This window comes from Hyperolius riggenbachi, chromosome 10 (assembly GCF_040937935.1).
Source record: "Hyperolius riggenbachi isolate aHypRig1 chromosome 10, aHypRig1.pri, whole genome shotgun sequence".
In the NCBI taxonomy this organism is placed as follows: domain Eukaryota; kingdom Metazoa; phylum Chordata; class Amphibia; order Anura; family Hyperoliidae; genus Hyperolius; species Hyperolius riggenbachi.
The window spans coordinates 76,009,794-76,027,724 of NC_090655.1; the positions used below are offsets into that span (position 1 = coordinate 76,009,794).

The 17,931-nt window shown below is 44.5% G+C and overlaps 1 protein-coding gene and 2 long non-coding RNA genes across 4 annotated transcripts in view; 1 reads left to right on the forward strand and 2 right to left on the reverse strand.

Moving 5' to 3' along the window:
- The window catches only part of LOC137535693 (uncharacterized), a 30,248-nt gene extending 24,058 nt beyond the window's left edge, over nt 1–6,190 (reverse strand). Inside the window, exons 1-2 of the long non-coding RNA XR_011024448.1 lie at nt 6,094–6,190; nt 2,038–2,203 (exon numbers count right to left, since the gene is read on the reverse strand). This is a non-coding gene — a long non-coding RNA (uncharacterized lncRNA). The remainder of the gene's footprint in view (nt 1–2,037; nt 2,204–6,093) is intronic.
- PANK1 (pantothenate kinase 1) overlaps nt 1–17,931 on the forward strand; it is a 71,003-nt gene that overhangs the window by 38,726 nt on the left and 14,346 nt on the right. For both annotated transcript variants that reach the window (XM_068257557.1, XM_068257558.1), the window contains exons 2-5: nt 2,920–3,272; nt 8,230–8,483; nt 12,921–13,097; nt 16,624–16,747. In XM_068257557.1, coding sequence (XP_068113658.1) covers nt 2,920–3,272; nt 8,230–8,483; nt 12,921–13,097; nt 16,624–16,747 — 908 coding nt within the window. The remainder of the gene's footprint in view (nt 1–2,919; nt 3,273–8,229; nt 8,484–12,920; nt 13,098–16,623; nt 16,748–17,931) is intronic.
- LOC137535692 (uncharacterized) overlaps nt 12,894–17,931 on the reverse strand; it is a 172,276-nt gene continuing 167,238 nt past the window's right edge. Inside the window, exon 4 of the long non-coding RNA XR_011024447.1 lies at nt 12,894–13,103. This is a non-coding gene — a long non-coding RNA (uncharacterized lncRNA). The remainder of the gene's footprint in view (nt 13,104–17,931) is intronic.

Consider the following 17,931-nt stretch of genomic DNA (forward strand, 5'->3'; position numbering starts at 1 on the left):
AAAACCGGTTGCTTCAGAAGAACTCTGGTGCAAAATATATACAATATTACAACAAGGAGTGTTTGACCTTTTACATTTACGTCAGATGGTAAGGCGTCTGCTAGAACAGAGTTCTCCAACCCTGTCCTCAAGGCCAAGGCAGTTTCTAGGCAAAAATGCACCCAGGGCGAGGCCTAATCATTTTCCAGCCCTCCATTACCGGATAGCCCCACATTGTCTGTTGGGTCTCTGTGTCCTCCCAGTCCTGTCCGTTGTTCCCCGTCAATCCTGTAAAAGTCCGACACGGCTAGGTGCTATCCTGGCCATGTACCTCCTTAATCGTGCTCCCGTGGCTGGGAGATTTATGCTTGCGCAGAACCACCCCCACCACGCAATCGAGGAGCGTGTGGCTAGGACAGTGCACAAGCAGTAGCTTCGTCGTGGACTTTAACAGGGCTGACAGCAGAACAGAGGGAACAAGGAGGTAGGGATGATCAATGATATGCAAATAATTTCAAGTTTATGCACATTTATGTACATTTTTATGCAAATATGCAGCTTGAAAATGGACCAATCCAGTTTAAACCTGGGTGGGACTTGATTGATCCATTTTCAAGCTGCATACAGTATATTTGCCAAACAATAGGATACCAAAGAAACCTAACAGACTTTGTGGGGCTGGAAGAAGCCCGGAGTAAGTAAAAGCCAACTTTCCTCTTGTACCACACCGCTGGGGTACAGCGACTTATAATCATAGTAAGTGGTTTGTTCCCTTTTGTATGGGTGAAGGGGAACGATAACTAAACTGTAAGATTCAGCAGAGTGATGCATCTTTCTGCAGTTACGGTACATGGGGCAACTGACACAAGTTAAGGTGGCCACACACCATACAATTTTCATGCAATCTGACTGTACAATTTTTATACAATCTTGCCAACATCCATGTAGTATAACAGCACTTGGTGATTAATTGTACAGCCAGATTGCTTGAAAATTGTATGGTGTGTGGCCACCTTTAGGCTGAGATTAGTTGGAGTATGATTTTGTTAGCTGAGGAATATTTTGTCACCTCTAGAATTCTCAGCAGTGTACTTATTCCGTGTGCCACCTCTGGTAATTTGGGCATCATTTACAAACAGCTACATGCAACCGTCACCGCTATATTTAGAACAAAAATCAAAACATTTGGCTGTTTTGTTTCAGTTGCCAAGTCAGAAGGGGATTGAAAGGCAGGGTGGGCTTGTCCGCTGTGTCTTTGTGCTGGTTGGCTCCTGTGGCAGCCACCAAGTACTGATGGCTGGATACTTGGCCAGAGTTGTTGCAAAGAAGTATGGGAAAGAATTTGTCTCCTTGGCAACGTCAAATGTTGCTGTCTCACATCTTATACTATGTTTCTAAAGAGTTTCCAGTCCGGTACACTTGTTTTCATGTTTTTCTTTGCAAACAAATATTCCTACATATCCTCACAAACCTTTTACACGCATACCCACATTTGCTGGCAATGGTAAACTGTCTTCCCAGGAAAAAAAAAATCTTAATTTTACTATATCTATTCTGTCTACTATAGAAGGCTCTGAGGCGTCCAAAGTACTGCCTGATAGATTGTCCCTGCTGTGACCTCTAGCCCACATTTCAGTCCAAAGAGCAGCAGACAGAGTACAAGTGTGGAAATATTTTTACATAATCGCATAGACTTTGGCAAGAGGTGTGCAGAAATCTTCACAACAGTATCAGACTTTGCAGGGGAAAAATGCTTAGAACTTGCTGTCTGTAGTAGATTCTATGACTTTCTGTTCCATTGCCTAGGCATTGGTTATTTATGCTGCTGTAGAGTTTCAAGGATTTGGTAGAAGGGTGCCCATTGCGTAGATTGTGCTCTACTGTTAGATCACTATGGACTCTTGGTTAGATCTCACACTGCCTGTCTGACTGATGTGCATGTGCTGTAGTTGTGGCTTGCATCTGTAGGTAGGTCATTTTCAGTTCATCATTTTTGAAGTAGTTCGCAAGCTTAAACATTGTGTGTGCACCTCCGCTATAGACTATTTTACACTTTACCTTGATGTGTTAACTTGGAGTTATTCATGTGCATATGCAGGTGGCGTACTGGATAGCACTCTTGCCTTGCGGTGTTGGGTCCCTGGTTCGAATCCCAGCCAGGTTACTATCTGCACAGAGTTGTCTGTGTGGGTCTTCCCAAAGTGCTCTGGATTTCTGCTTCATCCTAAAAAAAAAAAAACTACCAATAAGTTAAGACACACCCACCACCACCATGAAGCAGGTTATTTTAGCACAAAGCTGGGCACAGGCATAGTACTAGTGCTATGCTACGCACCATGCACAAGAGTAATTTGGGGATCTGGCGATCTCCAGAACCCGAATTGCACCTCCCTCTGAGTTGCTACAACTTGGAGGGGGAATAGTATTTAGCGCCGCCGGAGATTTGTTCAATGAAGGTAAGTAGATAGATTACCAGCACCAGAAAGCAGCTGGGAATGGACACCCAACATCCGCTAAAGGTAACAGGGGGCGTGCTCCTCACTAGTGGATGCAGTTTGTGGAGAAGATGACGGGGAGGGGGGGATTGAGGTAGGCCTACCTCACCCTCCACTTTATCTGTATTAACCCCAACCTCAATAAAAGTATTTTAAAGTGTGCCCTCGCTGTCTTCTTCTCCAGAAGCCACAGGAGGTTTGAGCGGAAGTCGGGTGAGCCGTCGTTCGGCTCACCCTGTGCCCAGCTGACCGGCGGTGCCATAATGTGTACACCACCACTCCAAAGTGGTCCTAGATTATTATCGACCTATGTGTTTATGGTAGGGATTCGATTGTGAGCCCAGCTAGTGGTATAATTATATTACTCTACAAAGTTCTGCTTAAGATGCCGGCTCTATATAAATGCTGAATAATGGGTTCAATTTGTGTCCTTTTCCTTTTGCAGCCTTCCCATGGTTTGGCATGGACATTGGTGGAACTTTGGTGAAGCTCGTCTACTTTGAGCCCAAAGACATCACAGCAGAAGAAGAGCAAGAAGAGGTTGAAAACCTGAAAAGCATAAGAAAATACTTGACATCAAATACAGCCTATGGCAAAACTGGAATTCGGGATGTCCACTTGGAACTGAAAAACCTGACCATGTGCGGCCGTAAAGGCAATTTGCACTTTATCCGCTTCCCCACCTGTGCTATGCATAGGTTTATTCAGATGGGGAGTGAGAAGAACTTCTCCAGCTTACACACTACACTATGTGCCACAGGAGGCGGGGCTTACAAGTTCGAAGAGGACTTTAGGATGGTATGTAGGGAAGAGGGCGTGGCACTGTAGTTTCTGTCAACTTGGTCTCATGGTCCATGAAGGTAAAATTGCCCAAATAAATACAAATGCACTAGGAAAACTAGGTTTTCATCACGTTACAAATGATTTATAAGAGAACAGTATACCTAAAATTCTGTTATGCGAACGTAGGAAAAACGATTATGGGGTAATTCAAAGAAAACTTCATAAGAAAGCTGGTAATTGGGTTAAACTATAACATCTAAAAGCTTAGCTGAGATTTGCTTTAGGTGCCACATGGCTGTGCAAATGCTCTGCCTGCAGCATTTCAGTGAAAATTCGATTTTCGTTCGAGAATCGCAAAAAATCAATCGCCAGTAAATCGCCCTCCATGTCTGAATCGCACGTCTAAAACAACCTAATCCAGTCAGACTTTAGTCAGAGCACCTGATGGGCATGCTTGTTCAGGGTCTTTGGATTAAACTGTTTGGTGGGTTTTAGGACCCATTTCCACTGAGTGCAAAATCACAATGCGAATTTTCGCATTAACACTGAAACCAGTGCAGCTCAATCGAGTCTTTTCCAATTCATGCGTTTTTTTCCATGGCTGCTGGATAAGAATGTGGATAGTCACGTCACTCTAGGATTAGAAGTGCAGGCCTCTGTCCCGGCAGATTTCTGCAGCATGCACTGCCCCACATGAATTAATTGCAATTCATGAAAGTCAATGTTTCCTCATGGGAATTTGCATTTTTGATGCCAATTTTCAAATCTAACATGCTTCTTCCTGTGTTGTCACATTGATATGTTGCTATGGAGATTTGAAAATGCATACGTTTTTAATGAACTTTTCACATTAGATTTTTAATTGCATTCAGGGCTCTTGCACACAGCAAATTGCAAATTCGCTTTTACAATTGCAATTCCGATTTTCCATGGATGCTATCAACACTAGAAGAAAAACGCACACAAAAAAACACAGCGTGCAGGACCAATTCAAAATCACAAATCTGAATCGCATGTAAAATCGCGTCAAAATTGTGAATCGAGATTGCATATTGTGTACAAGAGGCCACAATTTTCATATGCAAATTTGGATGTAAAACACACTGTATACAAGTGAAAATGGGCTTTAATAGGTGATATGTACAGAATGTTCGTTACTGAGAATTCTGCACAGAGGGAGATGCTGCTAGCTTGGCAGTTGGAAACAGACGCTATTTTCAACAATGCAATGAGGTTCGCAGACAGCTAATTGTCAGGACCATGGTCATGACCTCACACTGGGAGGGGTTTCACTACAATATCAGTCACACAACTTCCCCCCCCCCCCTTCCCCCATGATCTATTTGAGAAAAGGTAAATATTTCTCATGGGAAAGGCGGTATCAACGACTGATTAGGATGACGTTCAATCCTGAGTTAAAGTTGAGGAGCTGTCAGCCATACTATCTCAGAAAAAAAACACACACATAGAAGTAGATAAATACTTGCTCTACTTACATAACATAGGTATTGCACTGTCCACATTTTGATTTTAGTGATTTTTCTACAGTAAAAAGAGAAAATACTTTGTAGCATTTCCCATTTTACCTGTGGCTATTTTGAAGCCAATTCTGATGTTGTTTCCTCCCTTACTCTCCTCTGCCTGATTGTGTAGTATGCATTGCCCACCCTTCACTTTAGAAAGTGTATTGTCTCAGCATGAGAAAAATTGGCCAATCAGAGGAACAGAGGTGTGGGAGGGGGAAACAGGAGAGAAAGAGGCTTCAGTCAATCAGGCTGCAATAGTTAAGTCTGAGGGGGGAAAGAAGACAAGCAAAAAAGGACAACCCAGCATGCCCTGCAACTGCCTTTGTGTGTACCAATTAAGAGTCAGGTAAACTGGGGAATGATCATTTATCAACAAGAAAAAGTAATAGTGATTTTAACTTTTGGATTGCCTGGTTAGCATCCATATTACTTGTTTACCAGATAAAAATAAAGAATTAATTTTTTTGCCTGACAGTTAAACTTAAAGCAGGTCATATACTCAACAGACTTCTCTCGTCGATATATGGACGATTTTATTCCTCTGATTGAATTGGTGAGAAATCTGTGCAGCATTTGGCCAAATCAATCGAGCCCCTTTCAGATGAAATCACTCGATTGGTCCAAATGGAAAATTTTGGTTGATCGCCAGCAGATTGGGAGTGCCACATTAAGACAGCTGTAAAAAAAAAATATGGCTAAAAAAATATCTGCGAGGAAAGCTATGCTTCCACTAGTTCCATGGAACAGAAGATAATAAACACCTGGGTGATTAGACTTCCATGGAAGCACCACGCCCCTGTTCAGTCCAGGACACATGCTAGGTTCGGGGCATTGATTTGGAGAATATTTTGAGCTCAGCTGTCCCGGAACCCTATGAGCTGAGGCATGGCTGCTGCGATGAGTGTCTAATCACACAGGTGTTTATCTACTGCCATGTTTGTCATTTACTTGTAGTCATGGCTTTTCACATGAGACCAAAGATTCAGCCAGTGTTTAGTAAACACGGAGTCATGTTTGATGATTCCCTGTCCATACAGCAGCAGAAAGGAAACGCTGTTCTTTGTCTGGTTTTGTTAAGGCGGGGATGACACATCCATAATGCTGAAGTCTTGTCGACATTCATTAGAATAATCCTTTGGTTCTCGCTGAAGAGAGGCAGAACGGCAGTTCTCCTCGGAGCTTGTTGCATAGCAACCAAAATGAGCATGAAGGGGAGAGTGGAACTGGCCTGGCTTGTTTGGCTGTGTGATCATGGGTCTGACAAAGGAACGTCTTGGAGCAGACCTCAGATCTACAGCACAATGACATACCAGCATAATAAATGCACCAGACATCCTACACGATGAGCAGTATTGGCAAAGTCAAGAATCCATGAAATAGCAGGTCTGTGTCCTCCATATAAAGTCAGTGACCTTCTTCTAATGAGACAAACTACGGTAACCCATGACAACCAGTTAGCAATCCTCTGCTCTTGTGTTTGACTGCCTTGAATGGACGATGGGCAGAACATATTTGCATTTTTTTTTTTTTTTTGCTTCACAAGAGCTTCCTCTCTGATCGATAAGCAACAGCATAGTAAACTTTAAAGAAAAACATTTTTGTTACAGCTGATAAAAATCGTGCAATAAATCTGCTGTCTACTTCCTGCTTTTATAGAAGCAGCCATAAGGTTCAGCTGACACAGCTGAGAGATCAAATTACAGTGGTGATTAGACACATGAGGGGGAATTAGGCAAGCTAAACTCTCTAAATGCATACAGGGTGCCTTTCTCTCGGTTTTCCTTCTATCCTGTACAAGAGTGCAGGTCCACTTTAATAGAAAGAGCTCAATAATGCTTGCCATTAGGCATAAGAAATGCAGATTTCCGATTCTGACGGAATTCCGCTTTCCGAGAGGTGTCTTACGGATTTCCGTGGAAACGGGAATTGCTCATTTCTGCAACATGTTATATTTTTGTTATGTGGAATCAGATTTTTCTTTGTAGAATTATGCTATGATGCGCAATCCACGTTTCCGAGTGGCATCCGCGGTACACTTCTGCATTCTCTGATTGACCTAATAACTTTGTCTTGTGATTGGCCTAAAATTTCCGAGTCTCTGTAATGCAGTATTTCTGTGGAGTTCGCATTTCCGCATAACGATTCATCAGAGGAAAGTGACTATGCGTAATTCAGTGCACCTCTTCACAAAGTTATGCAATCAAGGTAGTGAAAGGCGTGGTGACTGCAATTCTTATATGGGGAGCACGACGGCTGCACTTGTTACGTGGGGGGACATGATAGCTGCACATGTTGCAGAGGGTTTCCTCAGATGTGTCCATGCAATTTGAACACTACGCAGCTAGCCCAGCTCAAAGCAGTTAATGGAAGTTTATGGAGTTGGATTGGGTAAAGGCCTTGCCCAGTCTGTGCAGTTGTGCAGTGGTGATTGAGTGAGGGTGTTTACTCACATGTCGAGCCTTGTACACACGTTAGGTGTTTCTTGTCTGAGGTGGTCGGTTACGGCCCCCTATTCCCCTTAGAGACTCGGCCAGCGATCTGCCTGGTGGATCGTCTTGGCTGAGGGCATTGTTCTCTGTCACCCCACCCGCTCTATTGGTTCTCCTCCCTCCTGCATAACAGGATGTGTTGTAGCTAGGCCTGAACAATTTTAGGAAAAAATTGAATTGAAAGATTTCTGCACGATTCGATTCACGATTTCCTTCAACTAAAGCTTTCTTCCCCCTCTGTACCTGTTTGTTTCCCCTCTGTGCCCCTTTGTCCACCTGTCTCTTTGTGCCCCCTTTGTCTCTCTCCCCTTTGTGTCTCTGTGCCCCCTCTGGGTTTCTCTGTCCCCCTGTTTCTTTTTGTGCACCCTCTACATCTTTGTGTCTCTCTCTCTCTCTCTCTCTCTCTCTCTCTCTCTCTCTCTCTCTCTCTCTCTCTCTCTCTCTCTCTCTCTCTCTCTCTCTCTCTCTCTCTCTCTCTTCCCCCCCCCCCCCCTTTATGTGTCTTTCTTTGTGCCCCCTGTGTGTCTCTCTGTGGCACCTGTGTGTTTCCTCTGTGCCCCCTCTGTTGTTTTTAGTAGCTGTGATTGTTTGGGGCCACGTATTCGTCTCTGAGCAGACGTCTGTAATAGGTTGCTAATCAGATCTTTTATCTGATGTTCTAATCAATTCTGATGGAGTGTTTTGCTTACTGATACAAAACCTTTTGGTTATCAGCGTGTTTAGTGTTTGAGGATTTGCCAGTACATCGGCAGACGCCCGAAGTCAAAGTGCAGAGCAGACGCCGAATTCGTGATACACTTGTTTATTTATACGAGTTTCTTGTTATGCAATGTCAGATGTGTTCAGGAGAGCAAAGTGCTGTCAGATAGCCGCTTGCCCTTGTACCGTACAGAAAGCGTAGTCTCTGCTCTACTTTCACCTGCTTATTTATTAACTTCATGTTTCTCTCTTCTCTAGATAGCTGACCTCCAGCTCCATAAACTGGATGAATTGGACTGCTTGATCCAAGGCCTGCTGTATGTGGACTCGGTGGGATTTAACGGCCGACCAGAGTGCTACTACTTTGAAAACCCAACGGACCCAGAACAGTGTCAGAAGAAGCCATATTGCCTTGACAACCCTTACCCCATGTTGCTGGTTAATATAGGGTCGGGAGTCAGCATCCTTGCAGTATATTCTAAAGACAACTATAAGAGAGTAACTGGGACCAGGTAACACATCCACTGGGGGTTTCTGTATGATGAGCATATACATTAATGCATGGAGCACGCTTGTCTATTTTTGTGCCCATTTCCTGCACAGAAAAACTGATTTAAACATTCTGCAGGATAACGTTTAGATTCCCACTTGAGCTGAGAACAGACTTTTTTTTTTTTTGTCTGTTATACTGCATAGCAAAACTGCTCCTATTTTTATATACAGTATATAGGAGCCGTTCACACTTTCAGTCTGCAGTGCATGCATTGGATTTGTTGGGGTAACCAGACCGCGTTTCTGTACAGTCCACAATAATCCCTGACAGGTGGATGCGTTCCCCCATATAGCATATGGAGGTAATGCATCTGCCCCAGGCTAACGGCTGGACCACAGTGGACCAGTTTAGCTGCAAGGGGCAGGTCTTGGCTCCAAGGACATTTAATGAACTACCATCTTGACAGTTCATGCATGCCAAGGATGTCCCATTCTATTCAGATGGATGGTGGAAATAGATACTGATTTGTTAGCAACACCGTCGGACAACTCTTGGATGGCTGCAGTGTACTGTAACACAGTGTAGTACTAGCCCCCATCTGATGTTGCGTACACACCATTGACTAAAGTATTTATTTCAGGTGTCCGTTTAGGCTCAGTTGCTGTAAAGATTTGTTGCTTGTCTCTCTTGAGTATCCTGTTTTTGTTCTATGGAGATTGAAGCATGGGCCGATTTACGATGATTCACTGCAAGGGACTACAATAGCATGACAACAGTGGTCGCCAAGAACCATCCAGCTCACCTGATTGCTGCAAGGGCGGCCAGTGACATCAGGGAAGGTACCTGTACTCGTGCTTAAAGTACGCCTGAAGTGAGACGGATATGGAGGCCGCCATATTTGTTTCCCTTTAAACAATACCAGTTGCCGGCTATCCTGATGATCCTCTGTCTCTCTAATACTTTTAGTTAAGACCCTGAACAAGCATGCAGCAGATCAGATGTTAACGGCATGCTTGTTTCTAGTGTTGTTCAGACTCTTGCAGCCAAATAGACTAGCAGGGTTGCCAGACAACTAGTATTGTTTAAAGGGAAGCTTAACTGTAGAAAAAAACTGGTTTACCTGGGGCTAATACCAGCTACTTGCAGCCGCCCTGTGCCGGCCCTGCGCTGTTACTAAGTATCCCTCCAGTCCTCCGCAGCGACCCTCGTCTGGCTGACTGTTGAGTTGACGGGCCATGGCAGCGCGTGTCGTTGATCACGCTCTCGTTGAAGGGAGCGTTCTGTGCATGTGCCGTACAGATCTTTTTTTTTCGTACTGCACATGCACAGTAGAGATTTTTATTCTTGCTATGTATGCACAGTGCACTCCCGCCCACAGGAGTAAAATTAGGAGGCGCGCGGACCAGGGCCGCGCATCAGCATGCAACTACATGGCCGCCTCCATATTCTTCTTACTTCAGTTGTCCTTTAAAGGACCACTAGCACAAAAAATACATATTTATAAGTACATTTCTTTCAGAGTGAAAAATGCACCATAAATTACTTTTTTACTTATGTCGCTTACAGTAAGCAATAAAAATGTGACCGATCTGACAGGCTTTGGACTAGTCCATCTGCTCAGGGGCGATTCTCAGTATTTTCTTTATTCTTTAGAAAAGCACACTATGTAAAGGGTCTATAAGGTTGACAGCTAGTCTCCCTACTAGCTTACATGCTCTTTTGGTAGTTGGACTGAGAAAACCATGAGAATCCTCAGTGAGGAAGTGGACGAATCCAAAGTCAGATCTGTCAGCTTTTTACTGCCTACTGTAAGTGACAGCAACATAGGAAAAAAGTTATTTATAATGCAGTTTATTCTGGAAAAAATGTGCATCTTATACATATGCATCCACCTGCATTTTAAATGTAAACATTTTTAGCGATAGTGGTCCTTTTTAAGAATGAGCAAGCACAGCAAAAAGATAGCGGAAATCAGGATTGCTTTCTCATCTGAATTGCACTGTCGAGTGTAACTCACCATTGCCAAATACAAAACCTTGCCTTATAGCAAGTCTCCATGCCCCCCTTCCCACTGGTGTGCACTGTTGTAGTAAACAGGACAGTGTTCAAATCAAATATAGCATTATTGACATGACCAAGATTCATACAGGCATTGCCAAAGCAGGGGGAGAATGGAGGACCTGTAACGGTGTGGGGTACGGCTAGAGTGGGTTAGCAGTTTGTGGAGTTTAGAAAGGTGGATGGGTCGCGGCACAACTTGACACATGCAGGAGATGTCGCCTAACAGTTTAGCCTCCCTAGCGTTCTGGACGAGCTAGGCTCGTCCAGAGATGCCGGAGGTCACCGCTCAGGCCCAGCTGGGCCGATTTGAACGCTTGCTGCGTGCCCTACACAATCGCCGTCGATCCGCTGCTACCCTCCGCGATACAGCCCCCCCGAGACCCCGTGCGCTGCCTGGCCAATCAGTGCCAGGCAGCACTGAGGGGTGGATCGGGACTCCCTGTGACGTCACGACATCGATGCCGTCACTCCGTTCGTCGCCATGGCGACGGGGAAGCCCTAAAGGAAATCCCGTTCAAAACGGGATTTCCGGAGGGGTCTTCGTACCGGCGGCGATCGGAGGGGTGGGAGGGAGGAGGCAGTATCATGTAGCTAGCGCTAGGCTAGCTACATGATAAAAAAAAAAAAAAAAAACATATGCACAAGAATCAGAACGCCAGGCAGGTTAGAGGAGGCAAGGACAGTGAAATCTTGTAATGCAGCAGGCGGAGGACACTGACATGCTTGAACTCTCATGTGACTCTTCAAATCGGTCTGTCAGAGAAAGTTATTTACAGTGAAAATATTGGTAACAGTGATGGGCTCACGAGTCCCTAAGGACTCGAATTTTGTAATTGAAATGAGATTTAATTGCCTCAGCTGTGCGGCTTGATGACAAGGGGTCAGTTACTCATAAGTCCGTCATCCTCCCTGCGCTCCAAACAGCTTGCATGCGTCCTATTGGACGCGTTGCAAGCCTCACCACCGCGCACTTCAAGCTTCCAGCTTCTGCCGCCCTTCAGTGCAATTTGGGTGCAATTTAAATGCAGCCGAATTGCAGCAGTTGTAACGCCAAACATGTCAAGCGCTGGTGTTACTAGGCGGCAGAAAACCGCAACGTCACATATGAGCACGGCTGCAGCCTCACTCAAGAGACTCCATGGGGGGTGCCGTCTATCTAGCGCTTGATCCAAACGCTAGCAAGTGCTCAGCCGATGCAGGGGACAGGTGGTGAATTCACCTCACCGCCTGTCAGCTACCCATTTAAAAGAGACCTTAAAGGTTTTGTCCACCTTCGCTTCAATAAAAACGGACGCTGGATAGAGAATATAAACTTCAAAATGCCTATTAACTGCACAGTGGAGCTGCCAATATGAAGCACTTAAAAGTGTTTAATGGATGCAGCTTATTGGACTCCTAAAATAATTTACTGCACTTCGATGCTTCTTGATTAGTGAGGTGCAAATAATTCTGTGTTAATGGACCAATCAATTCAGCAGCACCATTCAAATAATCTACTTTCGAACTGCATAAATTTGCCTAAATTTTTTAGAGATTGCATCCCTTTGACCATTATTATTCATGATCCGTTATGAATTCTGGAGTTCTTTCAGGCTGGCAAATGCCACTTTTTTAAATGCTGTCATAACAGATCTATGGTTATCTTTATTTTAGGAAATTAAGCTTATTCATGCACCTTACAGAGTGCAGAGTCAGATTTATACAAGGGGGATTTATCAAGACCAGTGTGAGCAGGGCCGGATTTCTGGCAAGGCCACATAGGCCATGGCCTAGGGCACCAGAAGTTTAGGGGCGGCTCAGTGAGGGGCAGGAAAGCTGTTCTATGCAGTCATCCCTTTCTACAAGAACAGCTTTAACCTTTGAACTCTCTGTCCTGACTTGTGCCGTCCCTGCAAGACCTGTAAGCTCTATTCTGCAGGTATACATCAGTCTAACTCCCATGGTGACGCAATGGGTCCATCATTAATGAGATGGCAAGCATAACATAAAATTTCAAAACATAACTTCTAATCTATACATGTATTACTAAAATAGCTATTGTCTGTGACATCCAATGATGGAGAGTAAGGAGAATTCTCATTGGGGCACACAGAGATAACAACCATACAGACGGTATAGTTGGCCTTGGGCGGTAAAAAGTACAAATCCGGCCCTGAGTGTGAGTGAAACTAGCGGGAAAGGGGAGTGGCTACCTGGAACAGCCAGTCAGGTTTCAGCTATTGCAGTAAACAAAGATTTTGATTGGATGCTCTAAGCAACTGTTCTATTTTGGCTCCTGCTTTCTTTGCTCCTGTTTTAATAATCAGCTCCTGTGTTCGTTACAACTAGCTATTTTGGTGAAACAAATATAATACCGTTATCTCTTCACACTTTTTTTATTTTCTAATCTTTTCAGTCTGGGAGGAGGAACATTCCTTGGCCTGTGTTGTTTGCTGACGGGGTGTGAAACATTCGAGGAAGCCTTGGAAATGGCTGCTAAAGGAGACAGCACGAATGTCGACAAGCTTGTGAAAGACATCTACGGGGGTGACTACGAACGCTTCAGCCTCCAGGGCTCTGCTGTGGCTTCAAGGTATTACTGCACAATGGAAACAAGAAATGTGTATCAAGTTTAAAGCGGACCTGAACTCATAACTTCCTCTCTACTCTAAACAATGTGCAACACCATAATAACTTTTTAAAGAAAAACATTTCTTAATTGCATCTGATAAAAATCCTGCAATAAATCTGCAGTGTGTCTATCTCCTGCTTTCATGGAAGCAGACCTAGGGTTAACATCCTATGTTTACAAATTAGCTGCTAGTATGGTGGCCTTGAAAGCACAACTGAAGCGAGAGCAATATGGGGGCTGCCATATTTATTTTCTTTTAAACAATGCAGATTACATTGCTGTCCTGCTGATCCTCTGCCTCTAATACTTTTAGCCATAAACACTGAACAGGTATGCAGATCAAATGTTTAACTGAAGACTGATTGGATCAGGCACACGCTCGTTTCAGGTATGTGATTTGAAAACGACTGCAGCCAAACAGATTAGCAGGACACCAGGCAACTGGTATTGTTTAAAAGGAAATAAATAAATATGGCCCCTTCCATATCCATCTCTGTTCAAGTTTCCTTTAAGGCATACACTATTTAAATGTTTGATTCAATAAAAATGGAGCAATATTCTGATAAACGCTAGGGTATGTTTGAATGCCCTTTTTCCCCCCCTGACCTTATGGGGAAGCAGGGGTTATGTGTGACTAATGAGTTTTTATAACTTTGTACAGCATCGAGTGGTATAAAGTGACTAGTGTTGGCTTTCTGGTTGATAAGCAGATTTCTGCTGAAGTCTCATTTTCTGGCGTCACACGGAGTAATTCAGGGTAAAAAACTGATAACAAGAGACATAACCATTACCTGATTGGCCGTGCATCAAATCCAGTCTCTCCACCCATGCAGAGTAAAAGCAGCTGGCTAAACTGACACCTCCCATCTAGCCAGACATGATTCCTCATACCATTGTTATTATTGATTTGAAGAGTGCCAACATATTCCGTGACGATGTACAAAGGAATAAACTAACATGGGGTACATAATACAGACAAATGATATACACCAATAAACAAAATACAGGATTGGTACAAAATACAGAATCCATACAAAATACAGAACTGGTAATGACCGTAACATGATGAATACAATGTATAATGAATTCCACAAAAGGGTGAGAGAGCCCTGCCCTTGTGAGCTTACAATCTAAAGGAATAGGGGAATAGGGGGAACAAGAGGTGAGGTAGTATACAGTAATCATGCCTAGAGGCAGCGAGATTTATGCTGCATACACACTTGAGATAAAAGTCTTTGGAAAAGGCAAGATCACAGACCAATTTTACCCCCTTCCATGCAGTATGAGAGCCATACTCTACACAGTCTATTCTATGGAGCTGCACTCCCCATCAGATAAAATCTTTGCAAGATGCTGCCTGTACACATTCAAAAGATCATTACCTGCAAAAGATCTGTTCCTGCAAAAAATCCATTCCTGCAAAATGCATTCGTAGTCTGAGATCTGCAGATCATCATACACACTTGGTTTAACAGACTTCATCTGCATATCTGGCAATCATCTGCAGATCTGAAAATCCATCCTGGTGGATCTGATCTGCAGATGATTGCCTGTGTATGATGATCTGCAGATCTCATAGACTATTAATGCATTTTGCAGGAATGGATCTTTTGCAGGAACAGATCTTTTGCAGATAATGATCTTTTGAATGTGTACGGGCATCTTTGTGTGCAGCATCTTGCAAAGATTTCTATCTGATGGGGAGTTCAGCTCCATAGAATAGACTGTGTTGGTATGGCTCTCATACTACATGGAAGGGGGTAAAATTGGTCTGTGATCTTGCCTTTTCCAAAGACTTTTATCTCAAGTGTGTATGCAGCATAAGGATATCTTCTAGGAGTGAAACGTGGCCTTAGGTCAAAGGGGGAGTGGCCTGAGGTAGTTCAGTACAGAACTCTGCTGTACTTTCTGCACTTGTTAACACGGGCATACATCTGCCGATATTGTAGCCCAATCGACCATCCAATTCTATAATTTAATTGAATCAGGTAAAAAAATCGTTCCTCAAAATGTCTGCCTGATGCTTTGAACAGATTTCAGACCAAAATATCAATCAGACATGCTGGAAAATCTTGATAGCGCGTGCTTGATCGGGTGCACAGTGGTAACTGAATGCGATATTGTGACGTAAGTGACGAATGCCCTGCCCCTGTCCCCTTAAGTGTTTAAATGTGTCTCATGGGAGATCTGACCATACATCGCTTACCACAGTTCTGCCTTGCAGACAGTCATCAGTGTTCTCCCCAGAAATTTTTCCCAGCCAGGCGGCATCAGGGCTGGTTCTAGCTACAATGTGGCCCCAGGTCTGCCCATACCCCGCTCTTTCCCCCGTACCAATTTACTGCTGAGTGCAGGACGTGGAATGTGATCTCATCAGTCAGGTTGCTGCACTGCCTCCTCCTTTCTTCAGCGTCAGTCCACCTCCAAATCTGCTGACGCATCTTCTCAGCTCCCTGCAGGCATATATGTACTCTTGTAAAATGTCATGGGGCAGAGACACCAACTCCCCCCACCCCCACCCTTGCAGGCATATATGTACTGTTGTAAAATGTCAGTGGGTCATGGGGCAGAGACACCAATCCCCAAGCAGGCATGGAGGAGGAAGGAATGGTTAAAAAAAAAAAAAAAAAAAAAAACAGGGTGCACCGGACGGACTGATGAGATCACCGTCCACTTCCTCCACATTGCAGAACATTGGGACTTGGGGGATCCACTATTAACCTCAGAAGGAGACTTGGGGGGCCCACAGAGTGGTGACTGCGGAGCTAGCAGCATTTGGTGAGCCCCTCACCCCCAAGATAGCAGAGGGAGCTTGAGGGTCACACACATTATGCCTGTAAGGGCCCCCAAAGATGCCCCCCCCTCCAGCTATCCATATGTGCAGATCTGAGACTCTTCTGCCACCGCTGGTGCTAATGAAGTATATGCGCAACAGGAGTATTACATAATTACCTCTCCGGAGTGCAGTTTTCTCTTCCTTCTGTCTGGCGTCGTTCTGTTTCCATGGCTCCACAGCAGCGGCATCGCTAACTTCATGGCACTCATGCATCTTGCGTCATTTTTCTGCCGGCGGCTACACAAAGAGTCTCGGCTCTGCACATATAGATGGGGGGGACGACATCTTCAGGGAGCCCCTGCAAGCGATGAGACCCTGGGGCAATTTCCTTGTTTGCCCCTATTATAGCGCCGGCCCTGGGTGGCATGATAAAGTAGCTGGGTGGGGTGCAAGAGGGGAATGTAGGGTCGGTGCAATTCTGCTTTCTGCATAGGAGCAGGAGGAGGTGTTGAGCTAATGACAGCCGGGTGCTCACCAAAATTAGCAGGGTGGAGCACCTGGCTAAAAGAACATGGGGAGAACACCGGTCATGTTGTTGTTATCCGGAGTAGTAGAATTGGAACACTGACTACAGCAGTGATAGTGTATGTACTCTTCTGGTAAAACAGTACCGTGTTTATGATCCTTTACTTATTGCATTTTTTTCTTTAGTTTTGGCCACATGATGAGCAAAGAAAAACGAGACACAATCAGCAAAGAGGACTTGGCAAGAGCGACATTGGTTACCATTACAAACAACATAGGATCCATTGCCCGTATGTGTGCTCTCAATGAGGTGAGTATTACACATCTCGCACTGATACATTATGGTGCCCACGAATGATACAATCTTGATTGTACAATAGTACTACTACTACATGGTAATATTGAGGGACTACCTAAAGTATCTATTCAAAGTCTATTCAGTAAGTTTACCCTTCTGCATAGATTTGGTGGTATCATTGAAGGACACCTTCTCAATGATGTTTTAAGGACACATGAACTTAGAGAGATATGGAGGCTGCCGTATTTATTTCCTTGTAAACCACCATACCAGTTGTCTGGCTATCATGCTAATCCTCTGTCTCGAATACTTTTGTCCATTGACCCTGAACAAGCATTTACAGGTATTCTGCCTAAAATCTGACTAATTGACGCATGCTTGTTTCAGGTATGTGATCAAGATACTACTGCAGCCAAAGAGATCAGCAGGACTGCCAGGCAACTGGCAGTAAATATGGCAGACTCCGTTCAGGTGTCCTTTAACAGCACATAGTCACATTTTCAGAAATTACGTTTTTATGTTCACTTAAGTGTCAGAAGCGTGCAGTGTCCCCTGCCCACATGGGCTGCAAAGAGAATTAGGGTAGGTTCACATCATGACGCGCAGATGACTGTGCAATTGGAATGCAACGTGTACATACGCAAGCCATCTGCGCCGGCACGTGTTGCGCTGCTGATCCCATTTATTACAGTGAACGAGTCAGCGCTGCGCTTGCGGGCAGAACGCATGCAGCAGTATGCAAGCGAATAGTGCTGCTGCGCAGCACCTATGATGTGAACGGCAGAAGGGCTGTCTATGCCCATCTGCTGTTCTTGCGCATTGCAAATCATACACGCTTCCAAATGCGCTCAGAAGTGCGTCATGATGGGAACAATGGCTAACAGTATATTCAGCCACAGCAACTACAATCTACTGGGGCCGCAGCAAAGGTCAGTTGGCTGGGCACCCCAGAGACTTTCACAATTACTGCGGTACGCCGAAAGTATCCGAGCTTAACGCACAGTGCTTGGGGTAATATTAGTCTACGAGTGACACACGTAGTACAAACAACGGACCACGTTGCTCCACGCATGCACGGACCGACGGGAGTCCTAGTGACATACTTCATCTGGTATATTTGCAAATGGTCATTCCAGCTGATAATTGTCTGTAATTATTAGGTACATGTACTGTCACCTTAAAAAAGCAGGATTTGT